The sequence below is a fragment of the Pristis pectinata genome, chromosome 23 (assembly GCF_009764475.1).
Source record: "Pristis pectinata isolate sPriPec2 chromosome 23, sPriPec2.1.pri, whole genome shotgun sequence".
Classification (NCBI taxonomy): domain Eukaryota; kingdom Metazoa; phylum Chordata; class Chondrichthyes; order Rhinopristiformes; family Pristidae; genus Pristis; species Pristis pectinata.
Genome location: NC_067427.1, coordinates 31702514 through 31724594, shown reverse-complemented (window position 1 = coordinate 31724594; position 22081 = coordinate 31702514). Strand labels below are relative to the sequence as shown.

Here is a 22081-nt window from a genome sequence, read left to right as displayed (position 1 = left end):
GCCACATTTACTCTGTCCTTTCCTATCAATATTTTAAGTGTCGCTATGAGGTCCCTCTCATTTCTTCTGTACTCCAGCGAGAGTAACAGTCCAAGAGCCAACAAACGCTCCTCATACTTAAGCCCTTTCATTCCTGGAATCATCCTCGTAAATCTCCTCTGAACCCTCTCCAACGTCAACACATCCTTCCTAAGATGTGGGGCCCAAAACGGCGCACAATATTCCAAATGAGGCCTCACTAGTGCCCCGTAGAGCCTCATTAACACTTCCTTACTTTTATACACTATACCTCTAAAAATGAGTGCCAACATAGCATTCGCTTTCTTTACCACCGATCTGACCTGGTGGTTAACCTTTAAGGTATCCTGCACGAGTACCCCCCAAGTCCCTTTGTACTTGCGTGCTTTGGATTTTCTCTCCTCCTAGATAATAATCTGCCCGCTATTTCTGCTTCCAAGTGTACAACTGCACATTTCCCTACATTGAATCTCATCTGCCATTTCCTTGCCCATTCTCCTAAACTGTCTAGGTCCCTCTGCAACCTTCCTATCTCTTCAATACTCCCTACTCCTCCCCCTATCTTGGTGTCATCCGCAAACTTAGCCACAAAACCATTTATTCCATCATCCAAATCGTTAATGTACAAGGTAAAAAGGAGCAGTCCCAACACCGACCCCTGCGGCACACCACTAGTAACCAGTAACGAACCAGAACGAGATCCTTTTATTTCCACTCTTTGCTTCCTGTCAACCAGCCAATGCTCCACCCATTCTGTTATCCTACCCGTAATTCCATGACCTCTCATCTTATTAATCAGTCTCTTGTGAGGCACCTTATCAAAGGCCTTTTGAAAGTCTAAATACACAACATCTACCGCCTCTCCCTTATCCACCTTGCCTGTGATTTCTTCAAAAAACTCCAATAGGTTGGTTAGGCAGGATCTTCCCTTCACAAAACCATGTTGGCTAGGACCTATCCTGCCCTGCACCTCTAGGTATTCCGTAACCCCGTCTTTGAGGATAGATTCCAATAACTTTCCCACCACTGATGTCAGACTAATAGGTCTGTAATTTCCTTTATGCTGCCTCCCTCCTTTCTTATACATCAGTGCTTATGGTACAGTGATCATACCATTAATACTGACTCATGCCAGGGAGGAATTAAATACCACCAACATCACCCGTGAAATAGTATTAGACAAACTAGTGGGGCTAAAGGCAGATAGGTCCCCCAGCCTGAGAGACCTGTATCCTAGGGACCTAAAAGAAGTGGCTACCAAAATAGTGGACGCATTAATTGTAATCTTCTGAAAATCCTTCGATTCTGGAGACAAAGCAGAGAAATGGAACACGTCCCACTTCAGAAAGGTAGGGAGGTAACTAAAGACTAATTAGCCTAACATCTTTAGATGGAAAAATGTGAGAGTCAATTATTAAGAAAGTAATAGCAGCACATTTGGAAAATGATCATCTAATGAAGCAGGGTCAGCATGGCTTCTGAAGAGAGATCCGCGTATGGCAATTTTATTGGAGTAGTTTTGAGGAAGTAATGGCCAGAGTGGATCGAAGTAGTTTTGGACTTCCAGAGGGTATCCAACAAGATGTTCACAAAAGGTCAAGTCACAACATAAGAGCTCATAATTTTGGAGGGAACATATTGTAGTTGAAAGAAGATTAGCTAACATGCAGGAAGCAGTGAGTAGGGATAAGGAGGTCATTATCAGGTTGGTAACCTGTAACCAGTGGGGTACAAGAGGGATCAGTGCTGGGAAACAACTGTGTACTATATATATCAGAGACTTGGTGGGGGTGGGGGGGGGGGTGGAGGAGGGAAGAAAATGTACAGTAGCCAGATTTGCAGACAGCATAAAAACAGGTGGGAAGGCAAGTTGCAAGGAGGATACAAACAGCTTACAGGGAGATACTGAGTGGACAAAATGTTGGCAAATGGAGTATAATATGGAAAATGTGAAGTTGTTCATTCTGAAAGGAAGGAAGCAGTATTATTTAAAAGGTTTATTTAAATATTTTTGATTTTTAAATGATTTTTTAAAAGAAAAACAATTAAATATTTAAATTTTAAAAAAGTATTATTTAAATGGAGAAAAATTACAGCAAGCTGCAGCACAAAGAGATTTGGGGGTCCTTGTGCATAAAACACAGAAACACAAGTGTAGCAGGTAACAGGGAACATTTGTGGAATATTGGCCCTTATTTCAAGAGGGTTGGAATAGGGAAGTCTTACTGTAACTGTGCAAGGATTAGTGAGACCATATCTAGAGTACTGTGGACTGTTTCTTCCCCCTCTTGAAGGAAAAATAATATTTCATTGCAGGCAGTTCAGAGAAGGTTCATGAGGATGATTCTGGGTACGGAGGGATTGTCCTGTGAGGGAAGGTTAGACTCTCCTCATTGGAGTTGTGATCTTATTAAACATATAAGATGGAGATATAGAATACAGAAAACACCGTATCTACTCCCTCACAAGGGGCATTGTATTGACTCCCTTCTAAGAGGCCGGATGGCACTGTATTATCCCTCCAGTCAGAGGGATGTTTCTACGCTGCCATTCTGCTTCCTGTTTGTTACTTCACTGCTCTTATTCCTCCTACTGGAAGGCTTATACATCACCGCCTTCCTGCCCCCTGATAGAGGGTTAACTCTGCACCTTCCTGCCTCCTGTTGGAGTCATAGGGTCAGACAGCACAGACACAGGCCCTTCGGCCCACCATGACTATGCCAATCATCACATACCTATCTATACTAATCCCATTTACCAGCATTTGGTCTATAACTTACTATGTCTCAGTGATTCAAGTGCTCGTCCAGATGCTGCTTAAATGTTATAAAAGTACCTCCCTCCACCACATTCTGAGGCAGCGCTTCCAGATTCCAACCAGCCTCAGGGTGAAAAAATTCTTCCTCAGTCCCCTCTAAACCTCTTACTCCTCACCTTAAAACAATGCCCTCTGGTCTTAGACATCTCTGCCATGGGGAAAAATTTCCTACTATCTTTTCTATCTATGCCTCTGATTATTTGACATGCCACTTATCAGGTCCCCCCTCAGCCAACTCTGCTCCAAGAAAAAACAAACCAAGCCTGAGCAGTCTCTCCTCAGAAATGAGACATGTCCACCCGGCCAACACTCTGGTGAATCTTCTCTGCATCTTTTCCAGTGCAATCTCGTCCTTCCTATAGTCTGCCAACTAGAACTGCACACAATATTCCAGCTGTGACCAAACCAATGTTGCACGAAGACTTCCCTGCCCTTATATTCTATGGCCCAGCTTATGAAGGCAAGCATACCTTATACCTTCTTCACCACCCTATGTGTGCTGACATCTTCAGGAATTCTTGCACTAGTACATCAAGATCCCTTTGTTCCTCGGTACTACCTAGGACCCTACCGTTCATGGTATATGTCCTAGCTTTATGAAACCCCCAAAATGCATCACCTCACATTTATCAAATTAAGTTCCATCTGCCATTTCTCTGCCCAACTTGTCAGCTGATCAATATCATTCTGTAACCTAAGACTACCCTCCTTGCTATCAACAACACCACCAATTTTCATGTCATCTGCAAACTTACTTATCATGCCTGCTACATTCAAATCTACATTATTAATGTATATAACAAACAGCAAGGGTCCCAGCACCGATCCTGTGCCTTCCTGCCCATACTTGATGATAGTCCACAGCCTTGGTGTCCTCTGCCTTTCTGCTTCTTGCTGGAAGGTTAATACAGCGCTTTCCTGCCTCACTTGGTAGGAGATATTCCATTCTAATGGTATGGGGTTAATAGAGTGATTTCCTGCCTCCACCTGGGGGATTAATACAGTGAATTTCTGCCCCCTAATACTGTCCATTGCCTGTAGTATAATAAAGTACCTTCTGGACCCATGTTAAAGATTCATTTTCTGCCCCCTTGCTCTAGATAATGCACTGCTTTCTTGTGTCCTGCTGGAGAGTTTATATGTATGGTTCTGTCACCTGTTTCCTTTCTACCTACAAGAGGGTTATGTTTACCTTCCTGCCCCCTGCTAGGGGTTAATAAGGCACTTTCCTGCCTCCTGTTAGAGGGTTATTACAGTGCCTTCCTGCATTGATCTGAAGGATTAATACAGTTCCCTCCAGCCCCTATGAGAGGGGGAACACACTTCCTTCCTGCTCTTTAGTGGAGAGTTAAGACACTGTCTTCCTCACTCAGTTAGAGGGTTAATGCAGAGACTTTCCTGCCTCTAGAAGGGTAATACACCACCTTTCTGCATCCTGCTAGAGGGTTAATACATTGCCTTACTGCCTGCTGGTAAGTGTTGATACAGAGCTTTCTTTCCCTTACTCTCCATCTTTTCGTAAATGGTGGGGTCACATCCACTACCCTCCAGCCCACAGGAACAATTCCAGAATCCAGACAATCTGGGAAGGTGATAACCAGGGTATCCACTATCTCCAAAGCCAATCTCTTTCAGAACTCTGGGACGTAAATTCATCAGGTCCTTCGGGATTTATCAGCTTTCAAGCTCACCAATTTCTGTAGACTATATTTTGAGTAATACTTAGTTCCTTCAGTTCCTCATTCTTTCTGGACCCTTCATTCAGCAGGTTTTGTGTTGCTTCTTCTGTGAAAACAAAGTAATTGTTTAATTCCTAGATAGGCAAGTGCACTCCTGTCCCCTGCTGGAGGGTAAATTCACTACCATCCTGCCTCCTGCTTATAATACACCGCCATCCTGTCTCCTGCTAAAGGTTTAACACAATGTTGTCCAGCTCCCATTTGTGGGTTAACATAATGCATAACTGTCCCCTTCTAGCAGTTAATATAGTGCATTCCTACCTCCTAGCAGTTAATACAGTGCATTCCTATCCCTTGGAAGGTTAATACAGTACATTCCACACCCCTAGAATGTTAATACAATGCATTCCTATACCCACGAGAGTTAATACTGTTCCTTCTTGCCCTCTGCCAGATGTAGCACAGAGCCACCCTGCGCCCTGCTTGTGGGTTAATACTTTGCCTTTCTGCCTCTTTCACAAAATTTAAGATACTGTTGCCCTCATCCCTGCTAAAGTGTTAATGTATGCCTTTCCCTGCCCCCTGCCAGTAGTGTAATTGTTGTGTGAAATCGTTCTTTTAACTATCTTAAGGATCAAGGACTCTGGACTCGAGCTTTGTAGACCAAAACTAGTTTAATCACAAAGGCAAACACGGGACAGAATGGATGAGAACAGACAGACGCTCACTCACACACAGGATACCACGAACACGAGAGGGGATCGCAGCTGGGGTAAAATACACTCACACACACACTAAAACACACAAGCACACAGTAACAGTGTACAACTTCAGGATATAACGCTTCAATGCCCATCCCACACTAGCATTGGCCGTTAACGCTCCCTGAGCATGTGGTGATGCACTCTTACCAATGATCTCTGCAGCATTGTCTCACTACTCCTGGGGTTGTCAAAAGAGGCAGGGGTAGGGGAGGCAGCCCTTTTTATGGTGCTAGGAGGCTGGGTGGAGCCTCACTGTTGTGGTTTGAACGAGCCAATGGTGTGGAAGTCAAAGACAAAGGTTCCTGCCACAGCCAATGGTCAGGCAGGTTCAGAGACAAAGGATACTCTCACACCTGAGGGATGGGTGGGTGGTGATTGACAGTAGTATCACTTCTGATCAGAGGAGCAATGCTGTCCTCTGGTCAGCGGGGGTCACTGTCGTTACTGTCACGTGACAGTCATGTGGATTTCTCACAACATTAATACAGTGCCTTCCTGTCTCATGTTTAAGGGATAATAATCTGCCTTCTTGTCCCCTTCTTAAAGTTTCATACAGTGCCATCATAGCCCCTGTTTAAGGTTAATGCTTCACTCTCCTGCCCCTGAGAATATTTTAACGCATTGTCCTTTTGTCCTTCTGCTAAAAGGCTGGTGTAGCTTCTTCCTGCCTCCACCTTGAGGGTTAACACAGTGCCTTCCTGCTCACTACTGCTAGGGTTAACACAGTGCATTGCTCACCCTTGCTGGAGAGTTAACACAGTGCCTTCCTGCCTTCACTTGGATTAATATGGTGCCTTCCTGCACCTTTCCTAAGGGTTGATGTGCTCACTGCCACCTATGGAGTTAATTTTGTGACTTTTCCCCTGCTGATGGGTGAATGCATCACCTTCCTGCCTCCTGCTCGGAGATTCATACAGTCCTCTCCTTTCTCCACCTAGGAGGTTGATACAGTTAATTCCTGCCTCCTTTTGCTGGGTTTTGCAATTCATTCCTGCGCCATTAGAGAGTTAATGCAGTGCCATCCTGCCCACTTCTGGAGAGTTAACACATTGCAGTGCTTCCCCTGTTAGAGGCTGAGTGTGTTACCCTTGTCTATTATCAGGGGGACAAAACATCGTATGTCAGAGACTACAGAAACAGGCCCTTTGGCCAGTACTGTTATTGTTTTTACCTGTACTACGTCAATGCACTCTGTACTAACTCAATGTAACTGCACTGTGTAATGAATTGACCTGTATGATCAGTTTGTAAGACAAGTTTTTCACTGTACCTCGGTACAAGTGACAATAATAAACCAATACCAATACCAAGCATCTGGTCCATACCTGCTAATTCTTGGCAATGTGGGTGCTGGTCCAGATACTTCTTAAATGCTGTGAGAGTACCTGCCCCCTCCACACCCTCAGGTATTGCATTCCAGACTCCATCATCTGAGTGGAAAAAGCCCTCAATTCCCTCTGCATCTCATACCCCTTACCCTAAACCTCTGCCACCTAATTTTAGGCATGCTCTGGGCATGATGGTATCCAACTATCTTCTGGATCTAAGCCCCTCATAATTTTATACAACTATCAGGATTCCCTAGGCCTCCTTCACTCAAAGCAAAACACACCCAGCCTATCTCTCCAAATAACTGAAGTGGTCTATCACAGGCAACACCCTTAGTGTGGTGACCAGAACTATCCTCATCACTGTTAACAACACCACCAATTTTCAGGTCACCTGCAGACTTACTAATCATACCTCCTACATCCACATCCAGATTTGTCAGTGTATATAATACACAGTAAGGGTCCCAGCACTAATCTCTGTTGTACACCAGTGGTCATAACATAAAATCACAAAAACAACCCTTCATTGTCACCCTCTGTCTGCTATTATCTCCAGTTTTGTATCCAATTTGTCAACTTGCTTGGCATCCTATGGGCTCTAACCTTTTGGACCAGTTTCCCACATGGGACCTTGTCAAAGACTGTACCAAGGTCCATGTAGAATACATCAGTATCCCTGCCCTTATAAATATATTTTCTGTCTCTGAAAAATTCGATCAGATTGGTCAGACAGGAGCTCCCCCAGCAAAGCCATGCTGATTACCTTTGATGAATCCCTGCCTTTCTAGGATTAATCCTGTCCCTCAGAATTTTTTCCAGTAATTTCCCAACCACATCCATTAGACTCACTGGCCTGTAAATACTTGGCTTATCCCTGCCAACCTTCTTGAATAAAGGTGCCACATTTTCTCCAGTCATCTGGCACCTCACCTGTAGCCAGTGATGATTTGGGGCCTAGTAGAGACCACAGTGAGAGTACTGTGCACAGTTTCAGTCTCCTTACCTTAAACAAAGGCTGCACATGCTATAGAGGGAATGCTGCAAAAATGTACTGGACTAGTTTTATAGCTGGCAGATTTGCTGCATGAGGAGGATTGAGTAGCTGACGATGCATTCTTTAAAGTGCTGAAGAATGAGAGGAATTCTCACTGAAGTTACAAACTTCTCATGTGTTTGATGGGCTGGAGGAGTCACGGTTTCAGAATGTGGGTTGACCATCCAGGACTAAGGTGAAGAGACATTTCTTCACTCAGGGTGATAAATGTCTGGAGTTCTCTGTCTCAGAAGGCAGTGAAGGTTCAGTCATTGAGTTCATTCAGGACGTGATTGATATCTTAAGGGAATCAAGGGATATGGGGGCAGTGCTGGAAAATGGCACCGAGGTTAAAAAACTGGCCATGGTCTTGACGAATGATGAAGCAGGTTTGAAGGGCCAAATGCCCTGACCTGCTCCTATTTCTTTTCTTCCCATGAGATGCCTTGTTGCTGACTGCAGGTGGATTCAGGCGGAGCCTTGCTTTCTGTTGCAGTTTGGTTAACGCGGTACTTTGCCACCTCTTGCATGTGGGTTATTGCAGAGCCCTCCTCACTGCCTGGTTGTTTCACTGTGGGTGGCTTTATGCAGAGCCATGCTGCCTGCTCGAGAGTGGTGGTGGCATTGCACGTTCCTGGGAGATGGGGAGATGTCGCCTTGCTTCCTCCTTAAGGCAATGCCTCGCCACCTCCTGCAGGCGAGTTACACTGGTGCCTGGCTGGCACCCGATGGGTTAATGCAGCATCTTGCTCCGTCCTGCGATGGGTTAATTGCTTCCTGCTGGGTTCATGCTGAGCCTTGCTGCCTCCTGTGTGGAGCTAATACAGCCTCCTCCAGCAGATGGCTTGTGTACACCATTGACAAGAGTTCCTTTTATTGGTTTTCAGACTGGAAAAGGATGAAGGGGATGGAGCCTGGTGTCCAGTTGACCTCCTGTACCCCGACAGTACCGAGTATCTGCAGATTGACCTCCACGCCCTCACCTTCATCACGCTGCTCGGCACACAGGGCCGGCACGCCTTCGGCAGTGGGAACGAATTTGCTCGTGCTTACAAACTGGATTACAGCCGGGAAGGAAGACGCTGGATATCCTGGAAGGATCGGTGGGGTCAGCAGGTGAGGAGCCTGCTTCCTGTGGTCCAGTAACCTGCTTTCTTAGTGTATTTTATTTCTGTGGAGATGCCAGTAAGGCAATGAAGTACTTTTGAAATGCAGTCACTGATACCGAAGGTGCCTAGGTAATTTCTTGCAGTAATGCTAAATTTTAATAGTGTGCTTCTTTCTTTTTCAATCTTTTTATTGAATTTCAAATTAATTTCAAATTAATATACATAACATTAGTGATTATACACATGGTGCGAATGGATTGGGATAACAATAATAACAGTTAATACATACCCTCCCAGGGAGTAAAATATATAATCTGGACCTCCCAATCTCTTACTAAGTGAACGTGATAGGAAAAAAAAATTTGAAAAGAAATTTAATTATCTGAAAAGAGAACCCCCAAATCAAAAAAAAATAAGCAAAAGCAAACCAAAAACTTCAAAAAAAAACTGGACTGATATTTCTTCAGTTAAAGAAAACATTATTATGTCATTAGCTCCGCTCCTCTGTATTCAAGGGTTATTGAAAGGGATTCGAGAAAGGTCTGCTTATATCATATGGAAATACTGAATAAATGGACTCCAAACTTCCTCAAATTTAAGCGAAGGATCAACAGTACCACTCCTAATTTTTTCTAAGTTTAAACATGTTATAGTTTGAGAAAACCATTGAAATGTAGTAGGAGGTATAGGGTCCTTCCATTTAAATTGAATGGCTCTCTTGGCCATTAATGTGACAAAAGCAATCATACGACAAGCAGAAGTGGATAAGTGGCCAGAATCCATCATTGGTAACCCAAAAAATTGCAGTAATAGGATGGGGTTGTAAATCAATATTCAAGACAGTTGAAATAATATTAAAAGTGTCTTTCCAATATTTTTCCAACAGAGGGCAGGACCAAAACATATGTGTCAAGGAGGCCACCTCCGAATTACATCTGTCACATTTGGGATTTATATGGTGATAAAAACGGGCTAACTTGTCCTTGGACATATGGGTCCTGTGGACCACCTTAAACTGTATCAAAGAGTGTCTGGCACACATTGAAGATGTATTAACTAATTGGAGAATTTTCTTCCATGTCTCTGTGGGTAACAGTATCTGCAGTTCTGTTTCCCATTCATTCTTAATTTTATCAAGTTCCTCTGGATATATTTTCATAATCAGATCATAAATTATTGCTATCAGACCCTTCTGATAAGGATTAAAACCTAAAGTTTTTTCCGTAATTTCAATTTTATATGGTATTGGAAAAGTAGGTAAAATAACTTGTAAAAAATTTCTAATCTGTAAATATCAAAAAAATGTGATCTAGGCAAATTGTATTTATTAGACAGCTGTTCAAAAGACAAAAAATGAATAAATCATAAAAGCGTGTTATTCCCTTCATTTTCCATAAAGAAAAAGCTAAATCAATTCTGGATGGTTGAAAGAAAAACTTGGATTGGATAGGACTTGATAAAATGAATTTATTCAATCCAAAAAATTTATGAAATTGAAACCATATTCGTATTGTATGTTTAACTATTAAGTTAATCATTTGTTTACTCAATTTAGTAAGTGCAAAAGGGAGTGAGGCTCCTAAAATAGAAGCTAATGAAAATCCTTGCACGGACTCAATAGTGTGCTTCTAAGGACTTATTGAAGTTGTCCTCTTATCCTCCTTATAAACCTGCCCACTTCTTCCCTTTCAAACAGTTACTCTGTTTCCCTCACTCATTATTTTTGGATGTGCTCTCAGACAATGCACACCAGATTACCACTTGCTCATTGAAGCCGGAGAAACAAAAAGGAAGCATATAATTGAAGTGGTGAGAGATCACAGAACAGAACATAGGAGCAGGAGTAGGTTATTTTTTTTAAATTTTATTTACAGCATGGTAACAGGCCCTTCTGGCCCAACGAGTCCGCACCGCCCATTTTAAACCCAAATTAACCTACCCGTACATCTTTTAGAATGTGGGAGGAAACTGGAGCACCTGGAGGAAACCCACACAGACACGGGAGAACGTACAAACTCCTTACAGACAGTGACGGGAATCGAACCCCAATCGCTGGCGCTGTAATAGCGTCGTGCTATCCGTTACGCTACCGTGTTATCTGGCCATTTGAACCTGCTCTGTCATTCCTCAAGGTCACCACTGACCTTCTTACCTCAGCACCATTGTCCTTCACACCTTGATTCCCTTAATCTATCGATCCATGTGTTGAATGAACTCGGTGCCTCTACAGCCCTGCGAGGCAGAGAATTCACTACCCTCTGAGTGAAGAAATTTCTCCTCACCTCAGTCCTTAAGGGGCTTCCCCTTATTTTGAGATTGTGATCGCTGGTCCTAAGACCCCTCAGCCAGGAAAACATCCTCCCCTCAACCAGACAATAAGAATGTTATGAGTTTTAAATGAGATCTCCTCTCATTCTTCTAAAGTGCCGAGAATGCAGAGCTCTGCGGTGCAGAGGGATCTCGGTGTCCTCGTGCATGACTTTCAAAAGGCTAGTGTGCAGGTATGGCAAGTCATTAGAAATGCTGACAACATTATTCCTTACTGCCATGGGAATTAAAGGTGGAGGTAGATAAGATAAGATAAGATTTCTTTATTAGCCACATGTACATTGAAACCCACAGCAAAATGCATCTTTTGCGTAGAGTTTCCTGGGGGCAGTCCGCAAGTGTCACCACGCTTCCGGCGCCAACATAGCACGTCCACAACTTCCTAACCCGTACATCTTTGGAATGTGGGAGGAAGCCGAAGCACCCGGAGGAAACCCGTACAGACACGGGGAGAACGTACAAACTCCTTACAGACAGTGTCCGGAATTGAACCGGGGTCGCTGGTGCTGTAAAGCACGCTAACCGCTACTCTACCATGCCTGCCCAGAATGTTTCTGCCTGGTTTCGAACCAGGGAACTTTCGCGTGTTAGGCGAACGTGATAACCACTACACTACAGAAACGCTGGAGGTTGTACTTCAGTTGTATGGGGTATAGATGAGAACTTATGTGGATACAGTATTGGCCTCCTTATTGAAGGAAAAATATAAATGTATTAGAACCAAGTTTACTCGACAAATAAGTAGAATGGGCAGATTGCCTTAGGAACAATGGTTGTATAGGCTAGGCTTGTATCTGCTGGAGTTTACAAGAGTGAAAGGAGACTTGATTGAAGCATAAGATCCTGATGGGTCTAGATAGGGTGGATGTGGAGAGGATGTTTCCACGTGGGAGAATCTAGAGCAAGGTATCACAGTTTAGAAACAAGATGCTGCCTGTTTAAGGTAGAGTAGTAGAGTCATAGAGCATAGAAAGAGGCCCTTCAGCCCACCACATGCATGCTGACCATGAAGCACACATCTGTAATATTACCATTTACCAGCATTTGGTCTGAAGCCTATGCCTTGGCGACTCACATTAGAAAGTGTGTTCCAGATTTTCACCACCCACTGGGTGAAAAAGTTCTTCCTCAGATCCCCTCTAAATCCCATGACCTTTATCCTAAGCCCATGTCCTCTAGTTTTAGACATCTCTGCTATGGAGAAAAATGTCCACCCTGTCTGTGCCTCACATAATTTGTAGCCCTCCATCAGGCCCTGACTCAGCCTCCTCTGCTCCAAAAACATCAATCCCAGCCTATCCAGTCTTTCCTCATAACTGAAATGCTCCATCCCAGACAACGTCCTGGTAAATCCCCTCTGCACCCTCTCCAGTGCAATCACATCCTTCCTGTAATGTGTTGACTAGAACTGCATGCAACATTCCAGCTGTGGCCTAACCAATGTTTTGTAAAGCTACACCATAACCTCCCTGCTCTTGCATTCTATTAATAAATGCAAGTATTCCGTATGCCTTCTTCACCAACTTATCTACCTGCACTGCCAATATTAGGGGTCCTTGGACATACAGCAATGTCCCCTGTTCCTCAATACTCCACAGAGCCCTACCGTTCACTGTATGTGTCCTACCCAGACGAGTACTCCCAAAGCGCATCACCTCACACTCACCAGAATTAAATTCCATCTTCTATTGAAGCAAATATTCTCTTTCCTCTGAGATTTGTAAGTCTTTGGAACTCTCTTCCTCAAAAAGAGTTTGAATATTTTTAAGACGGAGGTAGAGAGATTGTAGATAAACAAGGGGGGGTGAAAGGTTACTGTGAATGGATAGGAATGCTGAGTCGAATTCATGATCAGCCATGACCTTACCAAATGACAAGGCAGACTTCAGAGGTACTCATCCTCCAAATTTGTAAACTGTAAATTGCAACAATGCCAAAAAAAAAGGATTACACGGCTTCTGGTTCTCTTGTCATTTTTTTTCAATCTGTGGCTCTGTTGATTGTTTTCGTTATCGGTGGAAACAATGTCTCCATAACCCTTCATGCCTCGTTTGATCACCTCAGTTTGCTCTGCCCCAAACCAAATGCCCTCCAAAGAACTCTATTGCCCTGCAACTCCCTCACTCATTAGACGTGGCACTCCGTCTGTGCTAGTTGCAGTGGCCATGGTTACACCTTTGAGGGGATTTCATTGTTGCCATGCTACTTTGTCCCTGACTTCAATGTGTTCTGCACCCACCCACTGGTGCCTCTGCACCCTCCCCTGCCCCTACAAAGCAATCAAAGCGAACCATCACTGATTGTTCGGTGGACAGATGAAACAGTGTCCTCTCAGGGTTATTGGAATTGGTTTATTATTGTCACTTGTACCGAGGTACAGTGAAAAACTTGTCTTGCGTACCGTTCGTACAGATCAATTCATTACACAGTGCATTGAGGTAGTACAGTTAAAACAATAACAGAATGCAGAGTAAAGTGTCACAGCTACAGGGAAGTGCATTGCAGGTAGACAATAAGGTGCAAGGTCATAACAAGGTAGATTGTGAGGTCAAGAGACCATCTCTTCGTATAAGGGAACCGTTCAATAGTCTTATCACAGTGGGATAGAAGCTGCCTGGTGGTACGTGCCCTCGGGCTCCTGTATCTTCTGCCTGATGGGAGAGGAGAGAAGAGAGAATGACCCGGGTGGGTGGGGTCTTTGATTATGCTGGCTGCTTTGCCAAGGGAGCAAGAGGTATAGACAGAGTCCATGGAGGGGAGGCTGATTTCCGTGATGTGCGAGAGACTCAAACAGATGGGCTCATGTTTGCCTCTTTGCAGTGCGGACACCAACCTTGTCCTTGATTGATTGTCACCATGATCTCTGGAAGTTCTTTCCACCTGCAGGTCATCTCAGGAAATGTCAATACTTATGACATCGTTCTCAAGGATCTGCGGCCTCCTATCATTGCTCGCTTTGTGCGAGTGATCCCAGTGACTGAGCAGCCTGCCAGCGTGTGTATGAGGGTCGAGCTCTACGGCTGTGCCTGGACTGGTAAGTCCCAAGTGTTCCCCAATATCCCCATGAGCTGCTTTGCATTGTGAAGATTAGGGAGTGGGTGGGGGCTTTTTACCAGCATCAGTTGTGGGCCAGTTACCAGGGCTGTGAGATTCCTACGCGGGCTCCACCTGTTCACAGCTATTTATTTTATATTGAATTCACAGGTCTCCGTATTTCACACAATCCCCTTTTCCTGGTTCCCTGCTCTCCCTTTTCTCCTGTCACATCCCCAAGAACACTGGCTGGATTCACGATCGAGCTCAGTTATATTCCCCGTCCTTTTGAAGGTAATTGTGACAAGACTGTTTGACCATGGAGGCCGTCACAACAGCACCAGCTGCCTTACCCAGCATGTGACAGTCTCACTGTAGCCCTGAGCAAGATCAAGTGCAAATCTGTTTATTCTCTGTGCTGTCTCTCATGCTCCACTGTGAACCTTCCAGTCAAGTCAGTAGGGGGTGTGATCTGTTAGAGATTTCACGTTCTGCTCTGTAAGGAAAGCATTGCCAGTCACAGTGTTGTGACCTACTGCCACACATGACTGGTAACTGTGGTTGTCAGGGAGTGTTGTTATGTCTGTGAATGAGGGGTTGGGAGTGGAGTGATTGTATAGAGAATCATACAGCACAGAACCAGGCCCTTCAGCCCACCATGTCTATTCTGACCATCAAGTACCCGTGTATACTCATCCCATTTGGTAGCACATGGTTTGTAGCCTGCTATGCTTTGGCGATTCAGGTGCTCATCCAGATACTTGCTAAATGTTGTGAGAGTCTCTACCTTCACCTCCCCCTCAGACAGAGCGTTCCAGACTTCCTCAGATCCCCTCTAACCCTCTTACTCCACTCCTCAAACAGATCTTAGACAGCCCTGTCATAGGACAAAGTCTCTCCTATTTATGCCCCTCATAATTGTGTACACCTCTATCAGGTTCCCCCTCAGCCTTCTCTACTCCAAGGAAAACAAGTCCCGCCTAACCATTCACTCCTCAAAACCGCAAGGGTCTCAACGCCGATCCCCTGTGGTACATCCCTAGTCACAGGTTTCCAATCACAAAACAACCCTCCCCCATCATCCTCTGTGTCCTATCACCATGCCAGTTTTGGATCAATTTGCCTGTGCTGCTGAGTGGTTCCAGTATTTTCTGCTCTTATTTCACATTTCCAGCATCTACAATTCTTTTTGATTTTCATGTTTGCTGATAATCACACCATAGTCAATTGCACTTGTAACTGAAACAGCCCATCCCTGCATGTAGCAAGACCTAGACAACATTCAGGAATGAACTGATAAGTGGCAAGTAACATTGTGCCACCAAAATGCCAGGCAGTGACCACTTCCAACAAGAGAGTGTCTCATCACCTATCCTTGACTTTCAATGGTATTAGTATTTCTGAGATCCCCAACATCAATCAGGGGGGACACCATTGACCAGAAACTCAATTGGAAGAGCTATCATTTCCAGTGGAACATACACAGAACAGTACAGCACAGGCACCCTTTGGCCCACAGTGTCTGCGCCAAACACGATGTTGCAAATTTCCACTGGCTTGGAAAAGTCCAATACCAACTACTCTCAAGAGGTTCAGTGTCATCCAGGACAAAGCAGCTGCTTGACTGGCACCCAGTCAACCACTCTAAATATTCATTCCCTTCTCCACAGGTTCACAGTGTCTGCAGTGTGTAGCATTTACAACATGCACTGTAGTTACCTACCCAGGCTCTCTGACAGCACCTCCCAAACCTGCACCTCTACCACCAGGAGGGACAAGGCAACTGGTAGATGGAACACTACCACCTGCAGGCTCCCCTCAAAGTTACTCACCATCCTCACTTTGAAATATGTCGCTGGTCTTTCATCAACACTGGAAATCCTGGAACTGCCTCCCCAGTAGCACTGTCGGAGCACCTTCGTTAGAAGGACTGCAGCAGTTCAAGAAAATTGCTCAGCACCACCTTCTCGAGGAAGGGCGATAAGTGCTGGCATTGGCCACAACAGGTGAATGAATGAAAAACGTGGCTGGACAGCAAGCAGTCTTTGACCCTGCAGCTGTGCTCTGGGCAGACCAGTAAAGGTTTTCCATCAGTGTATCCTAAAGGAGCAGTAGAGTTTATTCATAGAATTATACAGCACAGAAACAGGCCCAGCTCATCCATGCTGACCAAGATGCCTATCTATCTACACTAATCCCATTTGCCTGTGTTAGGCCCATTTCCTATCCGTGTACCTGTCCAAGTGTCTTTTAAATGTTGTAATTGTACCCGCCTCTACCACTTCCATTGGCAGCTCATTTCATATTCCCTCTGTGTGGAAAAACTTGCTCCTCAGATCCCCTTTGACTCTTTCCCCTCTCACCTTAAACCTATGCTGCTTAGATTTAGAATCCCTTACCCTGGGAAAAAGACCATGACCATCCACCTCATCCATGCCCCTCATGAGTTTATAAACCTCTGTAAGGTCACCCCTCAGCCTCCTTCACTCCAGGGAAACCAGTCCCAGTCCATCCTATCGCTCATTGCAACTCCATTCCAGGCAATGTTCCTGTGAATCCCCTCTGCACCCCCTCTAGCCCAATCACATCCCTCCTACAGACCAGAACTGCACACAGGACTCCAAGTGCTAGAGATATGGTAGCACAGGCCCAAGATTGATGCAAGATGTTTCTATGGACCTAATGATCATTGATACCTGTGCCTAGATGGTCTCTACTCGTATCGTGGGCCTGTGGGACAAACCATTGGAAAACCAGGGTCAGCCATCATCTATCTCAATGACTCTACATATGATGGTTTCCAGGACTCCAGGTAAGCTCGAGTTTCAATGTTACGACACCTGTTAGTTCTTGCTGACTTTTCACAGGCAGGATTAGCGTTATTGCTGGTCCTTCTGCACACTGCAGGGATTATGAAAGGGCCGCTGTGCCCTGGGTCATTCCTGGTCGTTATCCTCGATGAACACCAGAGTATGGCCCTGCCCATGTTCACTCCCAGCAGAGTGATCATCGCCTCTCTAACACAGCAGTTCTTGGCTGAACAGGGTGTCCATTTCTGCACACATGACAGATGCAGACAGATGTTTGTTTAATTTGCTTCTTCCGTCAGGAATAAGGTATCGATGAGCATTCATCAAGTGTGGTGGATGGGGACATAGAGCAGGTGTGGCCCAGGGTGAGCTGGCGGGTACCCCCTCTCTCAGGCTGAGGTGGGGGTGGTGGGAGTGGTGGGGGAATTCCCAGTGGCAAAGTAACTGCAGGTTGATTGACAAAGGGTTTAGAATGAACTGAAACTTAATGGGTTCCCTCAGTCTCCCTGCTGCTGAATCATGTGGCCCTAAACCCTCTGGTTGGAAAGCAGGTGAGATTCTGTCCTGACTTTCGGCGTATCTATCCTTTGGTCTGGAAGATGTGTTGTGAGGGAAAAGAGAAACATGGTGCAGATCGTTAGGGGTGGAGGGAGGGACGTGGGTACAGGCAGGTGTCGAAGACGTTAGTGACGTTGTCATACTGAGATATCTCTCCCTACAGCAGAGCTGTCTTCCCTGTAGCAGAGACGTCTGAAACCAGAGGGCATAGGTTTAAGGTAAGGGGTAAGAGGTTTAGAGGGGATCTGAGGAAGAATTTTTATCACCCAAAGGGTGTCGTCGGACTATGGAACACCCTGCCTGACTTGGTGGTGGAGGCAGGTGCTCTCACAACGTTTACAAAGTATGAAGATAAGTACTTGAATCAACAAGGTAAAAAAGCAGTGGACCAAGTGCTGGTAAATGGGATTAATATAGATGGGTACTTAGTAGTCAACATGGACAGAATGGGCCGAAGGGCCTGTTTCTGCATTGTATGGCTGTGTGAGGAAGCTATGGATGGAGGAAGGTGGGATTAAGGTGGTGGTATGAATCACAGGAGGATGATTAAGACAAGAGTGTGGGAGATGGGGTAGAGGTGGGTTTGTAGAGTGAAGGGGATAGTGGGGAGCAGAATGTAGACAACAGGAGAAGCAGGGGGTGGAGTGGGGGAGATGAGGAGGAGGGGTCAGCAGGGGAGAATGATTGGGTTGTGGTAGGTTCAGTTAAGCCAGTGTTGTTACCATTTGGTTCTGGGCTGTACATGGAGGTAGGGCTGGGAAGGGGTCTATTTCATTTCAACTCCATCAATGACCTCTCCATGCAGAATTGGCAGTTGACCACATTGGTTTTAGTGGATGTTCCCCACCTGTGTCCTGGCTCAATGCATTGATGGCCATCGTCATTGGCCGTAATCCCTCTTTGGCCAGTTATCCCCCCCCCCCCCCGCCCCCCCATCCCATAACTCCACCTTCCAATGATGGAGCAATGATCTGTAGGTGGGTGAGAGGTGTCTGAGTGCCTCCCTGGTACCCAGGCCATGGGCTGCCTTGGACCTGTCCCATTGTGGGTGCTGATGTTGAAGGAACTGAGGCAAAAAGTCAGAGACCAGCTTCTCCTGTGATGTGCCCATGATGCCTGTCTCAGTCCTGGGTGGCTGGGGAGGTGGTTTGCTTTCAGCTGGGGTTGGCTGATGGAGAGGCCTTACTGAGTCTTTTGCTTAGGCATAGCCACGGCGGCCTGGGTCAACTGACGGACGGGGTGCTGGGACTGGACGACTTCACTCAGAGCCACGAGTACCGAGTGTGGCCAGGCTATGACTACGTGGGCTGGAGCAAGGACAACTTCCACAGCCAGTATGTGGAGCTAGAGTTTGAGTTTGACCAGCGAAGGAACTTCTCAGCCATGAAGGTCAGCTAACAAAGAGTTCCCAGCATGGAGTATGTTCAAACAATTGTTTGTTCTTCCCTTCCAGACCTGTCACCCATTCCTCTCAGAGCATGTCCTCCATCCGAATCCTTGGCTTCCACACAACATGACCACCATTTGTAGGCCAAGCATTGGTAGCCATGGATCCTTCTTTCCCTTCGATTGTGTTGTCTCTTCCTCGGAACCACTGCTTAGACCAATTATCTCCATCGGCTTGTCACTTAGGACTACTGTTTTCTCAAAGATACTCCATATTCAATCACCACAACAACTCCAAGCATTATATCCCGTCCGCTGGTTATCAACTGTGGCCTATTTTGAGGGTGATCCAACAGTTTGATTAAGGTGTTTGATTTAAACTTTATTAATTCTTTATTATTAAGAACTAACAACTATCCTGTAAGGTGTAGTCTAGCTACAGCAAGACCAACAATGGATAAATTTTGCAGACATAGCAGCCTGTGCAATGAGTGTTAGCAGTACACATATTCAAGTCTCCTTGTGATCTGAAGCTGCAGTTATAGAAATTGAGAAGCAAATAGCCTTCAGTCTCGCAGGTAACTGGGTAACCACAAGAGCTTGGTTCATTAAAGTCAGATGTCTCAGGTCATCAGAACCTCAATACCTGGGAATGTACATCTGTGGTCCCAGCTCAAAGTACAGAGTGAGCTTAGCACCGTGTCCTGACTGCGACATCCACAGCGTGCAGATTTTGGTGAGTAAGTGAGTTCATTGGGCAACGGTGACAGAATTAAATAAAGTGATTAAATTAAATACATGTTAAAGAAAGGCTTGGCCTGGCCAATGATGAATTCAGCTGTGTGTGAGGGCACGGAGATCCATGGTGACTACACCTGCAGGGAGTATCTTCAGCCCACAGAGCTTTAGCTCAGAGTTGATGAGCTGGAGCTGGAGAATCAGAGATTGCAGTATGTCAGGGAAGGGGAGCATTACCTGGATACTTCATCCCAGGAGAAAATAAGACAAAATGGAATGGATATAACATTCTTAACGAGTCTAAATCTGCTTTCCTGTGGATCAGGTGGCAACTCTGGTTCAGTGACATCACTGTCACCTGAGCACCAACAGGGCACCTGAATTAATGGTGCACATAAATTAAATGGGTTCCATTTGAACCAATGCAGACATAGTTATAAAGTGACCAAGGCTGGGAAATAAATATTCTAGGATACTTAACTTCTAGAAGACATCAGCAATATAGAAAACTAAAGAATAAAGGCAGTGGAGATAAGGATCTTACCTCAGAAAATCAAGAAATAAAATTAATTTGGGTGGAGTTAAGAAACAGCAAGAGGCACAAAACATTAGGGAGAGTTGTGCAGAGGGCCAAAAGGCAGATTTGAATAGGAACAAGAGTAGGCCACCTGGCCCTTCGAATCTGCTGTCCCCTTCATCAAGGTCATGATTTTCTACTTCAGCGCCATTTTCCCTGACCTATCCCATATCCATTGATTCCCTTAATATCCAGAAACCTATCGATCTCAGCTTTGAATGAACATAACAATGAGCGTCCACATCCCTCTGGGAGAGAGCATTCCAAAGATTCACCATGGACTGAGTGGAAAAATTTCTCCTCATCTCAGTCCCAATCAGCTGACCCCTGATTCTGAGACTGTGCCCGTGGTCCGAGCCTCTTCACCGTGGGAAGCATCCTCTCTGCATCCAGTCTGTCAGGCCTAAAAGAATGTGTAAACGCCACCGATGAATGTGCTATATAAATGCAAGTCTTTTTGCACTCGTGTTGACCCAGCTTAGGGAATGGTCCCATGAAATGAGGCTGACAGGCACCTAGGTAGCACCAGGGCCAAGGGACATGCTGATACCACCTCTCTCCACACCAGTGCCACAGCCTTCACCTCCCCTCACACCCCTTCCCTCCCCTCTTGCCTCTCCCCTCTTGTGCTTTACCTCTCCTCCCAACCCTTCTGCCCCTCACACACCTTCCCCTCCCTTGTGACCCCTCCTGCCCCTCCACTTCTGCTTCTAGTGTCCCCACACCCTGCTTCTCGTGACCCTCCCTTCCCCCCTCCCTCCACCCCAGCCCTCCTGCCACTTACTCTCTCACCCCACTGCCCCTCACACCTCATTCCCCTCCTCCACCCTCACACCCTCCCCTCCCTTGCACCCCCACTGCCCCTCGTATCTCTTCCAGCCCCCTGCGGTTGCTCCGACCTCTCATGCCCTTTCCCTCCTCCCCCACCTCTGATGTCCCTTGCATCCCTCCACCCCCCCCCCCCCCCGACTCTGGTGTTCCTCCCTTCCCACCAGCCCTCTCACCTGCCATGTACCCCCCTCATACTCCTCCCCTGCCCTTGTACCCCTCCCCTCCTCTCCCACCCCTTGCACCCTTCCTATCCCCTCTCTTACCCCTTGTGCCCTTCCCCCTCCTCCTGTCCCTCCCCTCCTATTTACCCCTTCCTTCTTTAGCTCCTCTCCATTCCCCACCCTCCAATTCCCGTTCCCGTTTCCCTCTCTTCCACCACATCTCACAGCCTGCCTCAGGCCCTCTCCCCCTCTCTCTCTTCTCTCTTCCCATCCGCCCTTCCCAACTCTCACCTCCTCTCCCTGACACCTCCCTCCCTCTCCCTCCCCCACTCACCCCATGCCCTCCCTGCATCGCTCCTCCCCATTCCTGCCCTCCGCTGCCCCCCTCATCCACTCATGTTCTCCCCCACCTACCCTCCCCTTCTTGCCCCTTCTCTCCCTCTCACGAGCTCGCTCCTCTTCTCCAGGTGCACTGCAACAACCTGTACACCAAGTCGGTGAAGATTTTCCACCGGGTTGAGTGTTCCTTCAAGCAGCAGTTGGTGGCGAACTGGGAGCATGACTCTGTGGGCGTCACCACGGTGATGGACGACAAGAACCCGAGCGCCCGGTTTGTCATCGTGCCCCTGAGGCAGCGCCTGGCCAAGGCAATCCGTTGCCGTTTCCACTTCGCCGACCGTTGGATGTTGTTCAGTGAGGTTTCCTTCCAATCGTCGATTGCAGGTAGGAATGTCCCAGCACCCACTCAGAGGAGACGCAAGGGTGGGACTAGGGATGCTGCTGATGTTAGTCTTGCATTTCTCCCTTCTCACCGTGGCTGGGGGAAGATGTCCAGCCTGACGACATTGGCTGCCTTATAGAGGTTTACAGAATTTTGAGGGGCATAGGTAAGAGTCTAGAACTAGAG

At 46.2% G+C, this 22081-nt stretch overlaps 1 protein-coding gene and 1 non-coding gene across 3 annotated transcripts in view; one reads left to right on the top strand and one right to left on the bottom strand.

The window, feature by feature from the left end:
- Window positions 1-22081, top strand: part of LOC127582080 (discoidin domain-containing receptor 2-like) — an 89131-nt gene that overhangs the window by 41846 nt on the left and 25204 nt on the right. For both annotated transcript variants that reach the window (XR_007958054.1, XM_052037072.1), the window contains exons 4-8: window positions 8531-8759; window positions 13967-14114; window positions 16820-16925; window positions 18684-18870; window positions 21642-21897. Coding sequence is in view for 1 of the 2 variants with exons in the window: in XM_052037072.1 (XP_051893032.1) it covers window positions 14081-14114; window positions 16820-16925; window positions 18684-18870; window positions 21642-21897 (583 nt within the window). In the remaining variant the exon portion in view is untranslated. The remainder of the gene's footprint in view (window positions 1-8530; window positions 8760-13966; window positions 14115-16819; window positions 16926-18683; window positions 18871-21641; window positions 21898-22081) is intronic.
- Window positions 11630-11702, bottom strand: trnav-aac (transfer RNA valine (anticodon AAC)). Its single transcript has one exon. It is a non-coding gene; the product is annotated as a tRNA-Val (tRNA).